Genomic DNA, 16485 nt, shown 5'->3' with positions numbered 1-16485 from the left:
TCTTTATGTCTCCAAAGTGTTCTGTAAATTGACTGTCTGTTGTACTAGAGCGGCTCCAACTACCGGAGACAAATTCCTTGTGTGTTTTGGACATACTTGGCAAATAAAGATGATTCTGATAAAGTTCATGAGCCACACAATGAAGTTATGGGAAAGAGTAGTGGAGGCTAGACTTAGGACATAAGTGAGTATTTGCGAGCAACAGTATGGTTTCATGCCTAGAACGAGTATCACAGATGCATTATTTGCCTTGAGGATTTTGATGGAAAAGTAGAGAGAAGGTCAGAAGGAGCTACAATGTGTCTTTGTAGATCTAGAGAAAGCCTATGACAGAGTACCCAGAGAGGAACTGTGGTACTGCATGCGGAAGTCTGCAGTGGCAGAGAAGTATGTTAGAATAATACAGGACCTGTACTAGGGCAGCAGAACAGTGGTGAGGTGTTCTGTAGGTGTGACAGAAGAATTTAAGGTGGAGGTGGGACTGCATCAGGGATCAGCCCTGAGCCCCTTCCTGTTTGCAGTGGTGATGGATAGGCTGACAGATTAGGTTAGACTGGAATCCCCGTGGACCATTGTGTTTGCAGATGACATTGTGATCTGCAGTGAAAGCAGGTGGAGGAACAGTTAGAAAGATGGAGGCATGCACTGGAAAGCAGAGGAATGAAGATTAGCCGAAGTAAGATAGAATATATGTGCATGAGTGAGAGGGGTGGTGGGGGAAGTGTGAGGCTACAGGGAGAAGAGATAGCAAGGTCGGAGGACTTTGAATAGTTGTGGTCAACCGTCCAGAGCAATGGTGAGTGTGGTCAGGAAGTGAAGAAATGGCTCCAAGCAGGTTGGAACGGGTGGAGGAAGGTGTCCAGGTGTGTTATGTGACAGAAGAGTCTCTGCTAGGATGAAGGGCAAAGTTTATAAAACAGTGGTGAGGCCAGCCATGTTGTACGGATGAGACAGTGGTACTGAAGAGACAACAGGAAGCAGAGCTGGAGGTGGCGGAAATTATGTTGAGGTTCGCTCTCTCGGAGTGACCAGGTTGGATAAAATTTGAAATGAGCTCATCAGAGGGACGGCCAAGGTTCGATGTTTTGGAGACAAAGTTAGAGAGAGCAGACTTCGATGGTTTGGACACGTCCAGACGAGAAATAGTGAATATATTGGTAGAAGGATGATGAGGATGGAGCTGCCAGGAAAGAGAGCTAGAGAAAGACCAAAGAGAAGGTTGATGGATGTCGTGAGGGAAGACATGAGGGCAGTTGGTGTTCGAGAGGAGGATGCAGGAGATAGGCTTACATGGAAAAGGATGACACGCTGTGACGACCCTTAACGGGACAAGCCGAAAAGAAGAAGAAGAGATCAATATGGCAAACAAATAAAATCTTTGAATTCAGTTTTTCTTTTGCAAACGTTTTGTCATTTATTACTCACTCATTTGGATGCACATGGATATTAACTCTAAGCCTAAATACATGCAAGAACAACTGATTACTTATTCCTGAATGATCAGGTTTGTGTGTGTACTTTGTGTGTGTGTGTACTCTGGTTTTCATAATGCATACATGGACTGATATGATGCAAGACTGCATGTAAATTTACATTAGATTCCTTCTGCAGGGGGTTACAGTACAGTGTTTTACATATTCATTAGACCACCACCCAGTGCAAGGTTTATGCCACAGCTGCCTTAATTTAGTAGCATGAGTAAATATGATCATTTGGATGTTTCTGTAATGGTTAATACATCAGTATGTATCATTATTATTATTTATTGATTAGGATTATAGCTTTTTACTTACTGAGTAGAAAATTGGTTTGAATGTTCTGCTTGATTCATTCCGACTTACCAGAGAAGCACAGTGAGCTGGCAGTTTGAAATTCCTAATGTTCAGAATGGTAACTAGAGAGCTCACTAAAATTGAAAGAGTTGGCATTAAAGTAATTCATGATGTTTCATGTTTTTATCACAGGTAGTCGAATAAATGTTTTAAGCACTGTATGTATGTACAGGGATAATGTATATATGAAACAAATATATAAGAATGTAATCCCTCAAGGTGAAATGTAATAAAATCTAAACAAGTGTAACGACATTTGTAGCAACTGTCTTAGACAAGTTGATGTCTTTTGTGCCAAACAGTTGTAAGGCCACTGAAGCCACCACGGCAGCCTTTCCGCCATCCCATTTTGCCTCGCCTAGAACGAGAGGAGAACCACAGAAACCTGCTGCCTCAGCCCGTGCCTGGAAGTAGGTAGATCACATCATCTCACCCAATTTCAGCACAAACTTTCCCAACCCACAATTCTATTCAGAAGGACAGTTTTGTTTTTTTTTTGCCTTTGTTTTTAAATGCTTTTAAGATGTCTTATTTTGTTCTTTATTTTTAAATGGTTTTAATAATGTAAAGCACATTGAGTTACCTTGTGTATGAAATACGCTATATAAATAATAGGGGTGTCCCGATTCATCTTTGACATCGTAAATCGGTCCGATGTTAGCAAAAAAACGAGTATTAGATCAGATTGGATCTTATACAAGCAGTCCATTCAATGCTCCACTCCGCTGCCGCACTTCTGAAACATATGATTCATTAGCCAATTATTATTAATTTTAAAATAATAATAATAATTGGCTAGGCACGGTGGCCGATGTTAACACATCTGCCTCACAGTTCTGAGGAGTTCCGAGTTTTGTTCAAATTCGGCCTCGCCTGCGTGGACTTTGCATGTTCTTGCCGTGCCTGTGTGGGTTTTCTCCGGGTACTACGGTTTCCTCCCACATCCCAAAAACATGCATGGTAGGTTAATTGAAAGATTGCCCGTATCTGTGAATGTGAGGGCAAATGGTTGTTTGTATATATGTGCCCTACGATTGGCTGGCGGCCAGTTCAGGGTGTACCCAATCTCTCGCCCGAAGATAGCCGGCATAGGCTCCAGCACGCCCGTGACCCTCATGAGGATAAGCGGTTTAGAAAATGGATGGATGGATAATTGGCTAATAAATCATATGTTACACTTCTATCCAGCAGCGTCCGGATGGCATGCAGAGCCCACATGATCACAACAAGTTGCTAAGGTGCTAAAGTAGTAAGAAGGAGTAAGAGTGAATGTTGCTTGTTTAAGTGAATGTTGCTTGTTTATTTACACTCCAGTTCACTGTAAAATTAAACACACGTAACAAAAGAATTACAAGTATTGAATGTTCAAATACATCACAGACTTCGTTTCTTTCTTGGTTATTTTTTTTACAAAAAAATCGCTAGCTCAAAGCTAACACAAGAAAGAAAAAAAACTGACGAGCTAACAAAACCTACCATTGAACTTGCGGCACTTATTTCACAAATTAATGAATATTGGTACGCAAACGGTGTAAAAACACATACAAACAGGCACTATAACAATACTCTCTGGCATACTGTATATTCAAACTATGTGAAAAACAAGTTATATTAACAATATTCGATTGTGACTTCTACTTTCTTTGTTACTGCAAGTGTGAATCTCATTGCATGCACCACACTGCCCCTCAGAGGTCAAGAGGTGCACAGCAGGCACAGCGATCCCAACAATGAAGGCACACACAGAGAGCTAAGCACCTCAAGTCTTGCTACATGATTCCTATCCGCCACGATATTGTCGATAAAACTAAACCCCAGTTGCATCAAGAAGTTCAAAAGTATATTGCCTCACATGTGGAGAAAGAAAATGCTGTTCCCACCATATACTGACAGTAAAAAAAAAAAACTGAATTTAACTTTGTTAATTTGCACTTTAAAAGTATAATTTGTATTATTTTTCATAGTTCTCATTTATTGTATATTTAATCTAGTCAAATGTAGAATATGCTTATGTTTAAGTTAAGCAGTGGTTATGTTGTAATTAAAAAAATTATTGGCTTTATTGAATTTATGTTTTAGGTTTTCTAAGATAATTTTTCTTTTATTCAATTGTAGTACCTTCTTAGATTTAAAGTTATGTTATGTAACCCATTTGTTAATAGTAAATGGGTCAGTTTTTCCTCGTACCCGTGTTGTTTATTGTTCTCTGAGTAATATCACTTCATCAAGACTTTTCTAACATTCCATACTACAAAGTAAATAATGTATGTATGATTATTGCTGATATCGAATCAGACCAATATTTGTCTCGGCCAAAACTCAAGGCTACAATATCGATATCGGATCGGAAGTGGAAAAAGTTTGATCAGAACATCCCTAATAAATACATTTGTTTTGCATTGCTTTGCTCTGATAGATTAATAACTCGATTAAATGTGTCTTTTGTCTATATTCTGTACCTTGAGTCACCGAAGTAGTCTCCTGCTGTATGGCTATTTCTGATAGCGAGGTGTATTTTTTTAACACTTTCTCCTTTAAGTTCTCATCTTATATTGTGTTAGTACATGTGAGCTGATTTCTGTTCATTTTTACCTGCAGGACATTGTGGGAAATGCCGGAGGGTTAAGGGTCGTCGAGAACGGAAGAAGCAGTATTGCCAGAAGGATTTTAGTAAGGTTTAGCTTTGAACTTGTATTTTGTTTTTTTAAGTTAAATTTGAATATAAGTAAGTCTTTTTCCAATCAGTTTTTCGGGCCAGAGTCTTGGGGAAGCTGTACAGAGGAGAGGAGACACGTTACGACGTCCAGATCCTTCATACTTACCGGAACGGCTTCCGCCTTGAGCATCGTGAGTTCCTTTGGGTCCCCAATGTGTGTGACTGCCCCAACCTGGAGAAGGGCAAGCAATATATACTGATGGTGCGCCGACACATTAACTATGAGCATACGCTAAACCGCATCCTGCTGGAAGAGGACAGCTACGTGGTACCGTACAGACCCAGAGAGGACGAGCTAGTGTGGCAACTGGAGAGGCTGTGCAACAACAGAAGACATAAACATCCTGCAGTGAGAACGGACTGACACACAGGATGTGGTTCAGCTTTTGCTTTTCTGGACGTTCATCAATCCAACGCCTGATGAATACTAGAGCGTTGTCACTGGAGAGAAATGACAGCCAGATGAAACTCTCCACACAAAGAAACCAAAGAGACTCTTAAGTTTATTTAAAAGCCTGCATGGTTTACTATTATACAGAGCACTTTAGGTGGACACCTGCAGCCACCTGTAAAACATATACCAAAGAGCAGTGACTGAAAAATGCCCATTTCATTGCTGTTTTTCTAAATCTAGTTTATTTTATGCACTATATTATTTTTGACAGCTTTAAGAAAAAATCCACCTTTTACCACTTTACAATAAGGCTATCATCATAACTTGATTAATAGGTTTCTAATGGACGTATAAACATTTTGTAAGATTTTAATAAGCATGTCTAAATGATCTATAACAAACTAATATCAACAACTTCATTTGGCAAGTTCAAGCGACTACTAAACTTTAGTGTTCTCTCTTTTGTGACCCTTTGGTCATGACGAGCATCCGCCAGTATTTTATAGTGAAATGGATATAATTAACTCACTATTCAATCATATGTTTGGTATTCAAGTTTCAAGTGCAGTGCATCTATTAGTCCATCCCAGGGGCGTCACTAGGTTTTATGGATAGGGGGACTTACCCCCAAGGAGATGCACAGCATGTAAGTGAATGTAGTGCGCAAGCATAAAATTGCTGAGAAATTGCTTTTTTTTACGTTTTTGGACAGATTTTAAAACAATACAATACTAGGTAAAAGTTCAAAGTCACTGTTCGATTTATAGTTATTTGTCTGTTTTTAAATCCAGTACACAAACACAGCAAGTATATTTACAGCATTTATTTATTTATGAGTGTGCGTGTGCGTGTGTGTGTGTCCTGTTCAGCTGTTAGGTCAAGCAGAATGGTGGATCTGTATCCCTTTTATGGCTGAACAGTTTTACTGTGTCACAGTGGAGTTTTTAAGCTGCTTCTTAGTATTATAATGGATATTTATTGAGAATCAGATTCGATCAGTCGAACAAAACAAGGTTTCAAGAGGGAAGTGAGAAAAGAAGACAACAAAAGCTAAAACACTAACTATAAACAAGATGTGAAAAGTAAATCCTTATACATCTAGAACAATGACACATTAGATATGAGTGTGGTATGGGGCATTAGTGCTACACCCTGTGAGGGAAGGACAGGACCAGATAGGACAAGGAGAGGAGAGGAAGCATGTAGGACAAGGGTCGTGAACCCGGCGGTACAGCTGAAGTGTGGTGGGAGTGGCTATGTACAACCCCAATTCCAATGAAGTTGGGTCGTTATGTTAAACATAAATAAAAACAGAATACAATGAGTTGCAAATCTTGTTCAACCCATATTTAATTGAATACACTACAAAGACACTTCGAATTTTATGGCTGGAACACATTCCAAAAACGCTGGGACAGGTGGCAAAAAAGACAACACCTGTTTGGAACATCCCACAGGTGAACAGGCTAATTGAAAACAGGTGGGTGCCATGATTGGGTATAAAAGGAGCTTCCCTGAATTGCTCGGTCATTCACAAGCAAAGATGGTGCGAGGTTCACCTCTTTGTGAACAAGTGTGTGAGAAAATAGTTGAACAGTTTAAGGACAAGGTTCCTCAACGTACAATTGCAAGGAATTTCATCATCTATGGTCCATAATATCATCAAAAGGTTCAGAGAATCTGGAGAAATCACTGCATGTAAGGGGCAAGGCCGAAAACCAACATTGAATGCCTGTGACCTTCGATCACTCAGGCGGCACTGCATCAAAAACGACATCAATAAAAAAAAGGATATCACCACATGGGCTCAGGAACACTTCAGAAAACCAATGTCAGTAAATACAGTTCGGCGCTACATCCGTAAGTGCAACTTGAAACTCTACTATGCAAAGCAAAAGCAGTTTATCAACAACACCCAGAAACGCCGCCGGCTTCTCTGGGCCCGAGCTCATCAAAGATGGACCGATGCAAAGTGTTCTGTGGTCCGACAAGTCCACATTTCAAATTGTTTTTGGAAATTGTGGACGTCGTCTACTCTGGGCCAAAGAGGAAAAGAACCATCCGGACTGTTATGGACGCAAAGTTCAAAGGCCAGCATCTGTGATCGTATGGGTTTGTGTTGGTGCCAATGGCACGGATAACTTAAACATGGGAAAGAATTCCACCTACAAAGCTTCAACAATTAGTGTCCTCAGTTCCCAAACGTTTATTGAATGTTGTAAAAAGAAAAGGTGATGTAACGCAGTAGTAAACATGACCCTGTCCCAGCTTGGTTGGAAAGTTTTGCAGTCATAAAATTCTAAGTTAATGATTATTTCATAAAAACAATAAAGTTTAACACTTTGAACATTAAACATCTTGTCTTTGTAGTTAGTGTATTCAATTAAATATAGGTTGAACGTAATTTACAAATCATTGTATTCTCTTTAGATTTATGCTTAACACAACGTCCCAACTTCATTGGAATTGGGGTTGTAAATGATAAACCTCGATAGGGCCAGTGTGGGAGTGAGGAGATACCCAAGCAATTTGCATATTCATGAGTTATTTGACCCAATACCATACCCACTGCGAAGCATGGGGGTGGAAACATCATGGCGCTGCTTTTCTCCAAAGGGAACGGGGCGACTGATCCATATTAAGAAGAGGATGAATGGAGCCATGTATCGTGAGATTTTGAGTGAAAACCACCTTCCCTCAGTAAGAGCATTGAAGATGGAACACGGCTGGGTCTTCCAGCATGACAATGACCTCAAACACACAGCCGTGTAACTAAAGAGGGGCCCCATGAGAAGTATTTCAAGGTCCTGTACTGGACTAGCCTGTCTCCAGACCTCAACCCAATATAAAACCTGTGGAGGGCGTTCAAAGTCCGTGTTGGCCAGCGACAACCCCGAAACATAACGGATCGAGATGGGGAAAATGGGCGAAAATACACTGTATTGCCAAAATTATTTGCTCACCTGTTTTGCCTTACATATGATTTTCAGTGATATCCCATTCTAAATCCATATGGTTTACGATTATGTTGTTTTACCCTTTGCAGCTTTAACTCTTGTAGGATGGCTTTCAACAAGGTTTAGGAGTGAGTTTATGGGAATTTTTGCAGGCCAGTCAGGCCAGTCAAGTTCATCCATACCAAATTCTCTCATTCATGCCTTTATGGACCTAGCTTTGTGCACTGGTGCACAGACATGTTGGAACAGGAAGGGGTAACCCCTAATCTGTGCATCAGTGCACAAATTAAGGTTCATAATTTGATGTGGATGAAATTGACTCGCCTGCACAATCCTGACCTCAACCCTACAGAACACTTTTGAATTAAATAGACCGGAGACTGAGCGCCAGGCCTTCTCGTCCAACATGGGCGTGTAACCTCACAAATGCACTTCTGGAAAAATGGTCATAAATTCTCAGAAACACACTCCTAAACATTGTGGAAAACCTTCCCAGAAGAGTTTAAGATGTTATAACTGCAGAGGGTGTGCCAATGTCATTTTAAACCCTATGGATTAAGATTAGGATGTCACTTTCTTCATATGTGAGTCCAGGCAAGTGAGCAAATAATTTTGGCAATATAGTGTACCTGCTGCAGTGTGTGAAAACCTGGTCAAGAATTACAGGTAACGTTTGACCTTGGTAATTGCAAACAAATGTTTCATTACAAAGTATTGAGTTAAACATTTTGATTGTTTGAAAATTGATATCCCAAAAAATATACAAATAGATTATTTAAAAATCACACAATCTGATTTTCTGGATTATTTTCTCTCACAGTTGAAGTATACCTATGATGAAAATCAGAGACCTCTCTCGTCTTTTAAGTAGGAGAACTTGGACAATTGGCGCTTCGAGGTCATATCTGGAAAAATGTCATATTTGAGACTGGAAGAATGGCACATGACCAGAGAGATCCAATCCCAAGCATCGGTTATCGAAGAAGGAGGAGATATTGAAACTTGCGGCTAGTTTTCAAAGGATACACCTTCTGGAAACAACGAGTCCCTGCAACTTACCATCGCGGAATACAGATACTATGCTATATCATGGTTCTTGCTTCGCTGTCCCGCTAAAGTGTCGATTTTTATTAAGTTGTTACTCTATTTTTTATACTGTTTGTACAGTATTTTGTGTTATCCATTGATCTCTCTCAATATATTATCAGTGTTTAGTTTTTAATTATTTTTTTTAGGACGATATATTTTCTCCAAAACTATCACGACAAACAACAGTATTAGAGCATAATAATGCAAGTACATCCTTTTTAAAACCAATTAATTTAAATAATATATTTAACATTGGCTTTGTAATGTAGAACCCCAAAAAAACTTACATAAATCAAAAATATTAATATAACACTCACAAAAATGTTCACAAAAATTGCACTTGAAAAAATATTGTACAGATTAATGCCTTAACAGGCAACATACTGCCAATCAGGTTTCCAGGTGGTTCAGACAAAGTGCAAAATATAGCAACATTAATAACAGCACAGCAAGTAGATCAAAGCAACCTGATTTGATGGAAGATTTGTACTACTTTTCAAAAGTCTGTAGCCTTTCTTTAAACACTGCTTTGTCAACATGTTCAATGGCTACATCGCTACAACAGTGAGTATGCTATACTGTATATAATGTGAGCATACGTGCACCATATACGCTGTCACGTTTGTATTTGCATTGTTGGGCAAATGTTCCATAATTGTAAGATGACGGGAAACAACAAATGTCCCACAATATTTTTTGTTCTCATCAGAAGAAATTAGGTGGGACGGTCATGTTTAAAATGGATTATGTCACTTTGAGGTTTTAAGTTGTGCGGTCTTTGTTGCGACTTCATACAAATTCGACGTACCAGCTCGTTGGTGTTAGCGGGATGGCTGTGCTCATCTGACTTGAATCCAAAATGTTCCCACATCGACACGGTGGTGTTAGGCTTTGGAACTAATTCCATTTATGCCGCTGTCATGGGTGTGTGTTCCGGTTTTTGTCTTCCCCACTGTTTCACACACACCTGGTCCTGAGAGCATCTTCACCACCTGTGCCTCGTTCACCCTAATTGCACCTTGCATTTAACCTCGTGTCTCATTCTTTCTCATCGCCAGTTCGTTGTACCTTGTCGTCGCGTTCCAGCATTCCTTGTTGCCATATATATATTGTGTTATCCATTTATCTCTCTCTCTCTCTCTCTCTCTCTCTCTCTCAATATATTATCTGTGTTTAGTTTTTAAATTATATATATATATATATATATATATATATATATAATATAAGTATTCAGACACCCTTCAATTTGTCACTCTTTTTTTATGTTGCAGCCATTTGCTAAAATCATTTAAGTTCATTTTTTTTCACGGTAATGTACACACAGCACCCCATATTGACAGAAAATAAATTAATTTTTTTCAGATTAAAAAAGAAAAACTGAAATATCACACAGCCATTCAGTATTCAGACCCTTTGCTGTGACACTCATATTTAACTCTGTTGCTGTCCATTTCTTCTGTTGATCTTTGAGGTGGTTCTAGACCTTCATTGGAGTCCAGCTGTGTTTGATTATACTGATTGGTCTTGGACTGATTAGGAAAGCCACACACCTGTCTATAGAAGACCTTACAGCTCACAGTGCATGTCAGAGCAAATGAGAATCATGAGGTCAAGGGAATAAAGAAAATTCAGGTTTATTTCTGTCAATATGGGGTGCTGTGTGTACATTAATGAGGAAAAAAAATTAACTTAAATGATTTTAACTAATGGCTGCAATATAACAAAGAGTGAAAATTTTAAGGGGATCTGAAAACTTTCCGTACCCACCGTATGTATGTATGTATGTATATATATATATAAGAGCCAGAGAGGGAGAGAAAGAGGTAACTGAATATCTCTATATGGCTCTTCAGACAACACCAAACCATACAAATGTAAGCCAACTTACTTTCAAAACTGCTGAGGTACGAGACCTAAAACTCAATACCCTTTTCAAGCTGACTCTGAGTATTCTGCGTAGGTCACTCATAATAACTTAACTCTAGGAGACAGCGATTGAACTTTGACTAGCTTATAGTTGTCACGATGTGTTTACCTCCCAACGGGAAGGTCACATGGCACTGAACACGAAACGTGGAAATGTTGCGTACATAGAGCCCATTCAGCTCTGGGCACAGGATAGGTGTGCCTCAACATGCTCCTTTCGCTAACATGCAACTACGTATGGACAACACAACAAGAGTCTCGGGCGGGGGTGGGCAAACTACGACCCGCGGGCCACATCCGGACCGTTGATCATTTCCATCCGGCCCGCCAAAGATTGGTACAGAATTGCCCAAATCATATCAAAATCATGACTGCATTCATTTGACCTTGTCCTGTAATGCCGAGTGGTTCCTCCAGGTTGTGCTGTAATGCACAGTGGTTCCACCAGGTTGTCCTGTAATGCCTAGTGGTTCCACCAGGTAGCGCAGTAGGTACAGTGATACATTGACTTGACTTTGGCTGTTTTGTTTTTTCTCTGCTCCTGCTCTGAACCTTTCTTCAACCATGAGTGGGCCAAAGAAAAGAAAAGTCGACAGTGAGTGCCAAGTGTTTAATATAAAATGGACTACTAAATACTTTTTCACTGAAGTCCGGTCAAAGGCTGTATGTCTAATTTGTTAAGAAACCATTGCGGTTTTAGAGGAATATAACATCAGCCGTCACTTTTCTACCAAGCATGCTGATTATGCTAACAGCCAATCAACGCAGGAACTGATGGCTACGGCTCAGCGGTTAAAATCAAGCTTGCAGGCTCAGCAAAACACCTTTATCTGACAAAATGCTATCCAAGATTCGGTCACACAAGACCCTAAAATAGCGCCACGGGACCTGCAGAGGGAACTGACTGATCTCCAATGTGATACTGTCTTAAAAGAGAAGTTTAACTCTCAGACTGGATGGGTTTTGTGCTTCATTAAGTGCAAACAAATTTTTTTAAAAATCCAGAAGATGGCACAGAGGATGCTGGTGGTGTTTGGCTGTAAACGTGTGTGAACAGACTTTTAGTGTGATGAACACCAACAGAACATCCTACAGATCCCAGCTGATCTCACACCTCAGATGTGTTCTGAGAATTGCCACAACAAAACTAACACCAGACTTTGATGCACTGGCAAAAAAAAAAAAAGTGATCAACAAAACAACACTGTTCCCATTAAAAGTAACTCTTAAGTATTAACACTATAATGCCTTTTATTTTATTTCTTTTTTTATGTAAGCATCTGGTCCTGGCTTGGCCCGCCTGTCAAATTTTAAGTCAATGTGGCCCCTGCGCCAAAAAGTTTGCCCACCCCTGGTCTAGGGTGGAAATACGTACCAAATCTACGGTGGCCTAGAAGTGCAAAAACAATGTAAAAAAATGTTATGTTTCAGAAAACAAATTAACAAAAGCCGAAACACTTTTACAAAAGACGGAATAAATTACAAAAGACGAAACACCCGGAAAGGGAACGTCCCCTTTCACAAACATTCTTAGAAAGCCCACGCCCTTTCTCGGCAAGACCCGCCCCGCTTCAACATGATTGGCTCCTGCATCGCGGGAAGGGTAGGCTGCGCAGATGTAACGAGATGTTCATCCCAAATATAATTTCAAAAAACAAAAAAAATTATGATTAGGTTTAGAAGTAGGATTGGGGTTAAGGATCAGTTAAGGTTAGGATCATGTTGAAGCGGGGCGGGTCTTGCCGAGAAAGGGCGTGGGATTTCTAAGAAGGTCTGTGAAATGGGATGTTCCCTTTCCGGGTGTTTCATCTTTTGTAATTTGTTTCATCTTTTGTTAATGTGTTTTTTGAAATGTAAAAGTGTTTTGGCTTTTGTTAATTTGTTTTCAGAAATGTAAGTGTTTCACAATTTGTTATATTGTTTTGGACTTCCAGGCCACCGTACAAATCAGACAACGCAGATGAACAAAACAAAATCACTCATCATTAACTATATAATATTTATCCTGCTCATCTAAAAATAGATACTGATACATTTTGAAACATTTCTAGTTTATTACTTCTTCTCATTCAAGATAATATGGTAAATGGTGGTGTGCACCCTAGCACTCTATATTGGCCAGTCAGACACCACTGGCAATGAAGTGAAGCTAATTTGGCTGATTATTTATTGAAAAAGAAATAAAAAAGAGTTGATATAGCATTCAGAATCCATTCTCCAATCATGGACTGATTGTAACCCACTAGCCTTTTAAAAGTATGGCAAGCTTTATGGTAAGCTAAAGTTACTGTGACTCCACTGTATTGCACATCTGTTCTTCATAATCTTTTTTTGAATCATTTTGTTCTTTTCTTTTTGTTAACTATAATACTAATTGTGGTAAAATGTTGTATAGTTTTCTTCCATTCAAACATTAATGGAGTTGTCTCAAAATTCAGATTGTTAATTTTATTGAAAAAATAGGTGTAAAGTTGACTGCCATTCATTAAAGACACAGTTTAACAAACCAGACAGAAAACTTGCATAATTTGCAAAAAAAACATTGTATACAAATCTATACAATGGTGGAAATTTGCTACTGAACTACAGATACTGAACCACTGCTGTTCATCAACCAATGCTCTTTAGCAACTAAGCAAGTCATCACAGACAGGCTGGGGCTCCCTTCAGTAGCAGTGTGATTTGTATAACACTGATCAACCTCAACAGGAATGTTCGTTCAGGGTAAGAAGTATTTCGATTCACGACATACAGTACGTTACCTCAGTATTTAAACAGTAAAATGTTTGAAAATGAAGCATACTGCCGAGGGGTGGAATGATTCACAAAATGTTCGTATCTCGCTTTTGTGGTGGCGGTTTTCGGTACGGTTCGGTATATATTGACTTTTAATAAAAATGAATTATGTCTTGTATATTTTGTATTATTATATCCATTCATCCATTTTCTACACCGCTTATCCTCACTTGGGTCGTGGGTATGCTTGAGCCTATCTCAGCTAACTGTGGGCAGGAGGCGGGGTACACCCCGAACTGGTTGCCAGCCAATCACGGGGCACATATTGACAAAGAATCATTCACACTCACATTCACACCTACGGGCAATTTAGAGTCTTCAATTAACCTAACATACATGTTTTTGGGATGTGGGAGGAAACCGTAATATCCGGAGAAAACCCACGCAGGCACGGAGAGAACATGCCAATTGGGGGGTAAACTTTACTATTTATGTGTATCGTATTGTAGTAGTACTGCAGTACCGCATCGCCCGATCACATGGGGATTGGGCATATTACGAATCACCAAAAATTCTATTGGAATAAAGTTTTGTTGTTTTTATAATAATTACAGATTTGACTAAATTCTGAACAGACTATTTCTGAAGGCAAGAGGCACAAAGCTATCCTTTCATTGAGCCCTGCTGGCTTCTAATTTGCATAATCAGCCATAATCAAATGCACAATTAAGTAAACGAAAAAAAACCATTTTAAACTATGAGTAATATCCATCCATCCATTTCCTACAACAGTTCTGAGTCATAGGGAAGCTGGAGCGTAAAGGGTGCGTGGCGAAGTACACACCCTGAACTGATCAGCGGTCATTCACAGGACATGACAGATACAGTATCTTAGAATTTACATGAACTAGAAAATGATTCTTCTTCATTGCATATTTATTCATATTTTATTACATGCATTCCTTTTTAGCTGCCTTGTCATTCGGTCATTCTTGAAATGATGCATAGAAGATTACAATCCTATTTGTAACACAAAACGAATATTTCTTTGGCTTTTGGCCAGACAAAAGTGAATAAAGTTTTTAGCTCTGATGTAATTTGGACATTAGTTCAAATAATACTTAAAATTGTTTTAGACTCATCTCTTATAATAATGTAGATAGTCTGTATTATAAAACAAATTGGTACTTTGTTTTGTTACAACAAAACGGTCAGTTTAGTGTGTTGGTAACATTTACACTGTACTATAAAGGGTCAGAAAACAAGTAAGTTCTGTTAGTGTTTATCATTTACTGTATATTAATTGACGAGGCTTCTTAAGCTTCTGGCCAAAGCAAACAGGTTTTGTTGATAAATGTTTGCTAATATTCATATGAAATTCTACTACACAACAAGGGCAAACTGTTTCTTTATAAAGCCTCTGTCATCACTTAATTTGGAATGTAAATATGATACATCGTGGACATACAGATGTTTACTCACCATAGCAAAACTGATTATTTTGACTGTTATTATCAGTAGGTTTTCAATTACGATGACACAGAGTCACGAGGGGCTAATGTGCAGATGTTCTACTCCGAACACAGGCAGTGTAACATTACGACGTTAAGATGAGCTGTGTGTCTGCTCTTGGTGACCTCATAACAGCAAGACAGATTCATTTTTTAAAATATTGATTACCAGTTTAAAGAAGCAGAAATATTAAAAGACCTTTTCACATACTCAGTACAGAAACATGATTAATAATTGTGTATTTGTTTTTTCTTATTGGTATTTTAGTTAAAATTACAATTTCTGTTTTACAAATGAAAGAACAGGATTGGAATATATGTCTTGCTTGATTGTAGCATCGTATAAACTGAGTGGATTCATTGTGTCAGAGCTTTGATCATTTGAAAAAAAAAAAAAAAAAAACATGTTAACATGTAAAATTAATAAAATATTTTACCTAAAATATTATGTTCAATAGTCTTAAAATACACAAAGAAAAGTAAACAGCTGTACATGCCTTATGTCATTTAAGCGTGATAGCATGTCATCCCTAACATCAGCCAGGACTAGACCTAAAATGGCTAACTTCTGGCTCGAAATAAAAATGAAATAAAATTGTCTTTAAAAAAAACAAACGAAGACAGGTTATGTCACAGTGGCCAAGTCTAGAATGTTTCTGCAATGATATAGAAAGTCTACCTATTCACTGTATTTGCCATCACCATATAGCGTGACACTTCACCTCTTCCGTTCACTTTGGCAATTCATACAGTCAAGTCTCTATTAACTTCATGACATCAAGCATTATCGGATTCACCATAGCTCGTATTGGCCCATTGATTGGACCATCTCACAGTAATAAGAGTCTTTGACCTGTGAACCATGTGACCTCCATCCCTGATACCCCTAGACACGGCATCACGTGACCTCCCAGCTTCCGTGCTGTATGTCAGACGCTGACGGTGACGTGACGGGAGGACGGTGAGCGTCGTTTGATGCGGGAGCGGCGCGGTCTGGAATCATTTTGACAGCTGCACAAGGGGGCCAGCAGCAGCCACAGGTAGAGGAACACACAGGCCCAGCACGATGCCATCTTCACCCAGAAAGTAGACCAACTCCCGTGGGTGAAAGTAGTCTCCAGCACTGCCGACTCATAGCTGGAGGAGGCAACACACTCAGAAATCAAACAAACCAAAACTATATCATTGAGAATGTCTATACGCACTGAGGTTTTTATGCACCCCAAAAAAAAAAAAAAAACAGTGAGGCACAAACCAGCTAATAGCACAAAGTATTTATTCTCCTGTGCCTTGTGTGCTTTTTTGATTTTTTGTTGTTGTTTTT

General features: G+C 39.1%; 2 protein-coding genes across 5 annotated transcripts in view; one reads left to right on the top strand and one right to left on the bottom strand.

The window, feature by feature from the left end:
- The window catches only part of adamtsl5 (ADAMTS like 5), a 97788-nt gene extending 85406 nt beyond the window's left edge, over positions 1-12382 (top strand). For both annotated transcript variants that reach the window (XM_061664357.1, XM_061664347.1), the window contains exons 12-14: positions 2135-2242; positions 4431-4502; positions 4578-12382. In XM_061664357.1, coding sequence (XP_061520341.1) covers positions 2135-2242; positions 4431-4502; positions 4578-4912 — 515 coding nt within the window. In that variant the 3' untranslated portion in view covers positions 4913-12382. The remainder of the gene's footprint in view (positions 1-2134; positions 2243-4430; positions 4503-4577) is intronic.
- Positions 12383-12840: 458 nt separating this feature from the next.
- Positions 12841-16485, bottom strand: part of serinc4 (serine incorporator 4) — a 55914-nt gene continuing 52269 nt past the window's right edge. Inside the window, exon 11 of one of the 3 annotated variants that reach the window (XM_061664326.1) lies at positions 12841-16298. In XM_061664326.1, the coding sequence (XP_061520310.1) occupies positions 16091-16298 (208 nt within the window). In that variant the 3' untranslated portion in view covers positions 12841-16090. The remainder of the gene's footprint in view (positions 16299-16485) is intronic. The other 2 variants (XM_061664335.1, XM_061664316.1) reach the window with 2 other exon arrangements.

The sequence above is a fragment of the Phycodurus eques genome, chromosome 2 (genome assembly GCF_024500275.1).
Source record: "Phycodurus eques isolate BA_2022a chromosome 2, UOR_Pequ_1.1, whole genome shotgun sequence".
NCBI classification, from domain to species: Eukaryota; Metazoa; Chordata; class Actinopteri; order Syngnathiformes; family Syngnathidae; genus Phycodurus; species Phycodurus eques.
This window is presented reverse-complemented; position numbering and strand designations above follow the sequence as displayed.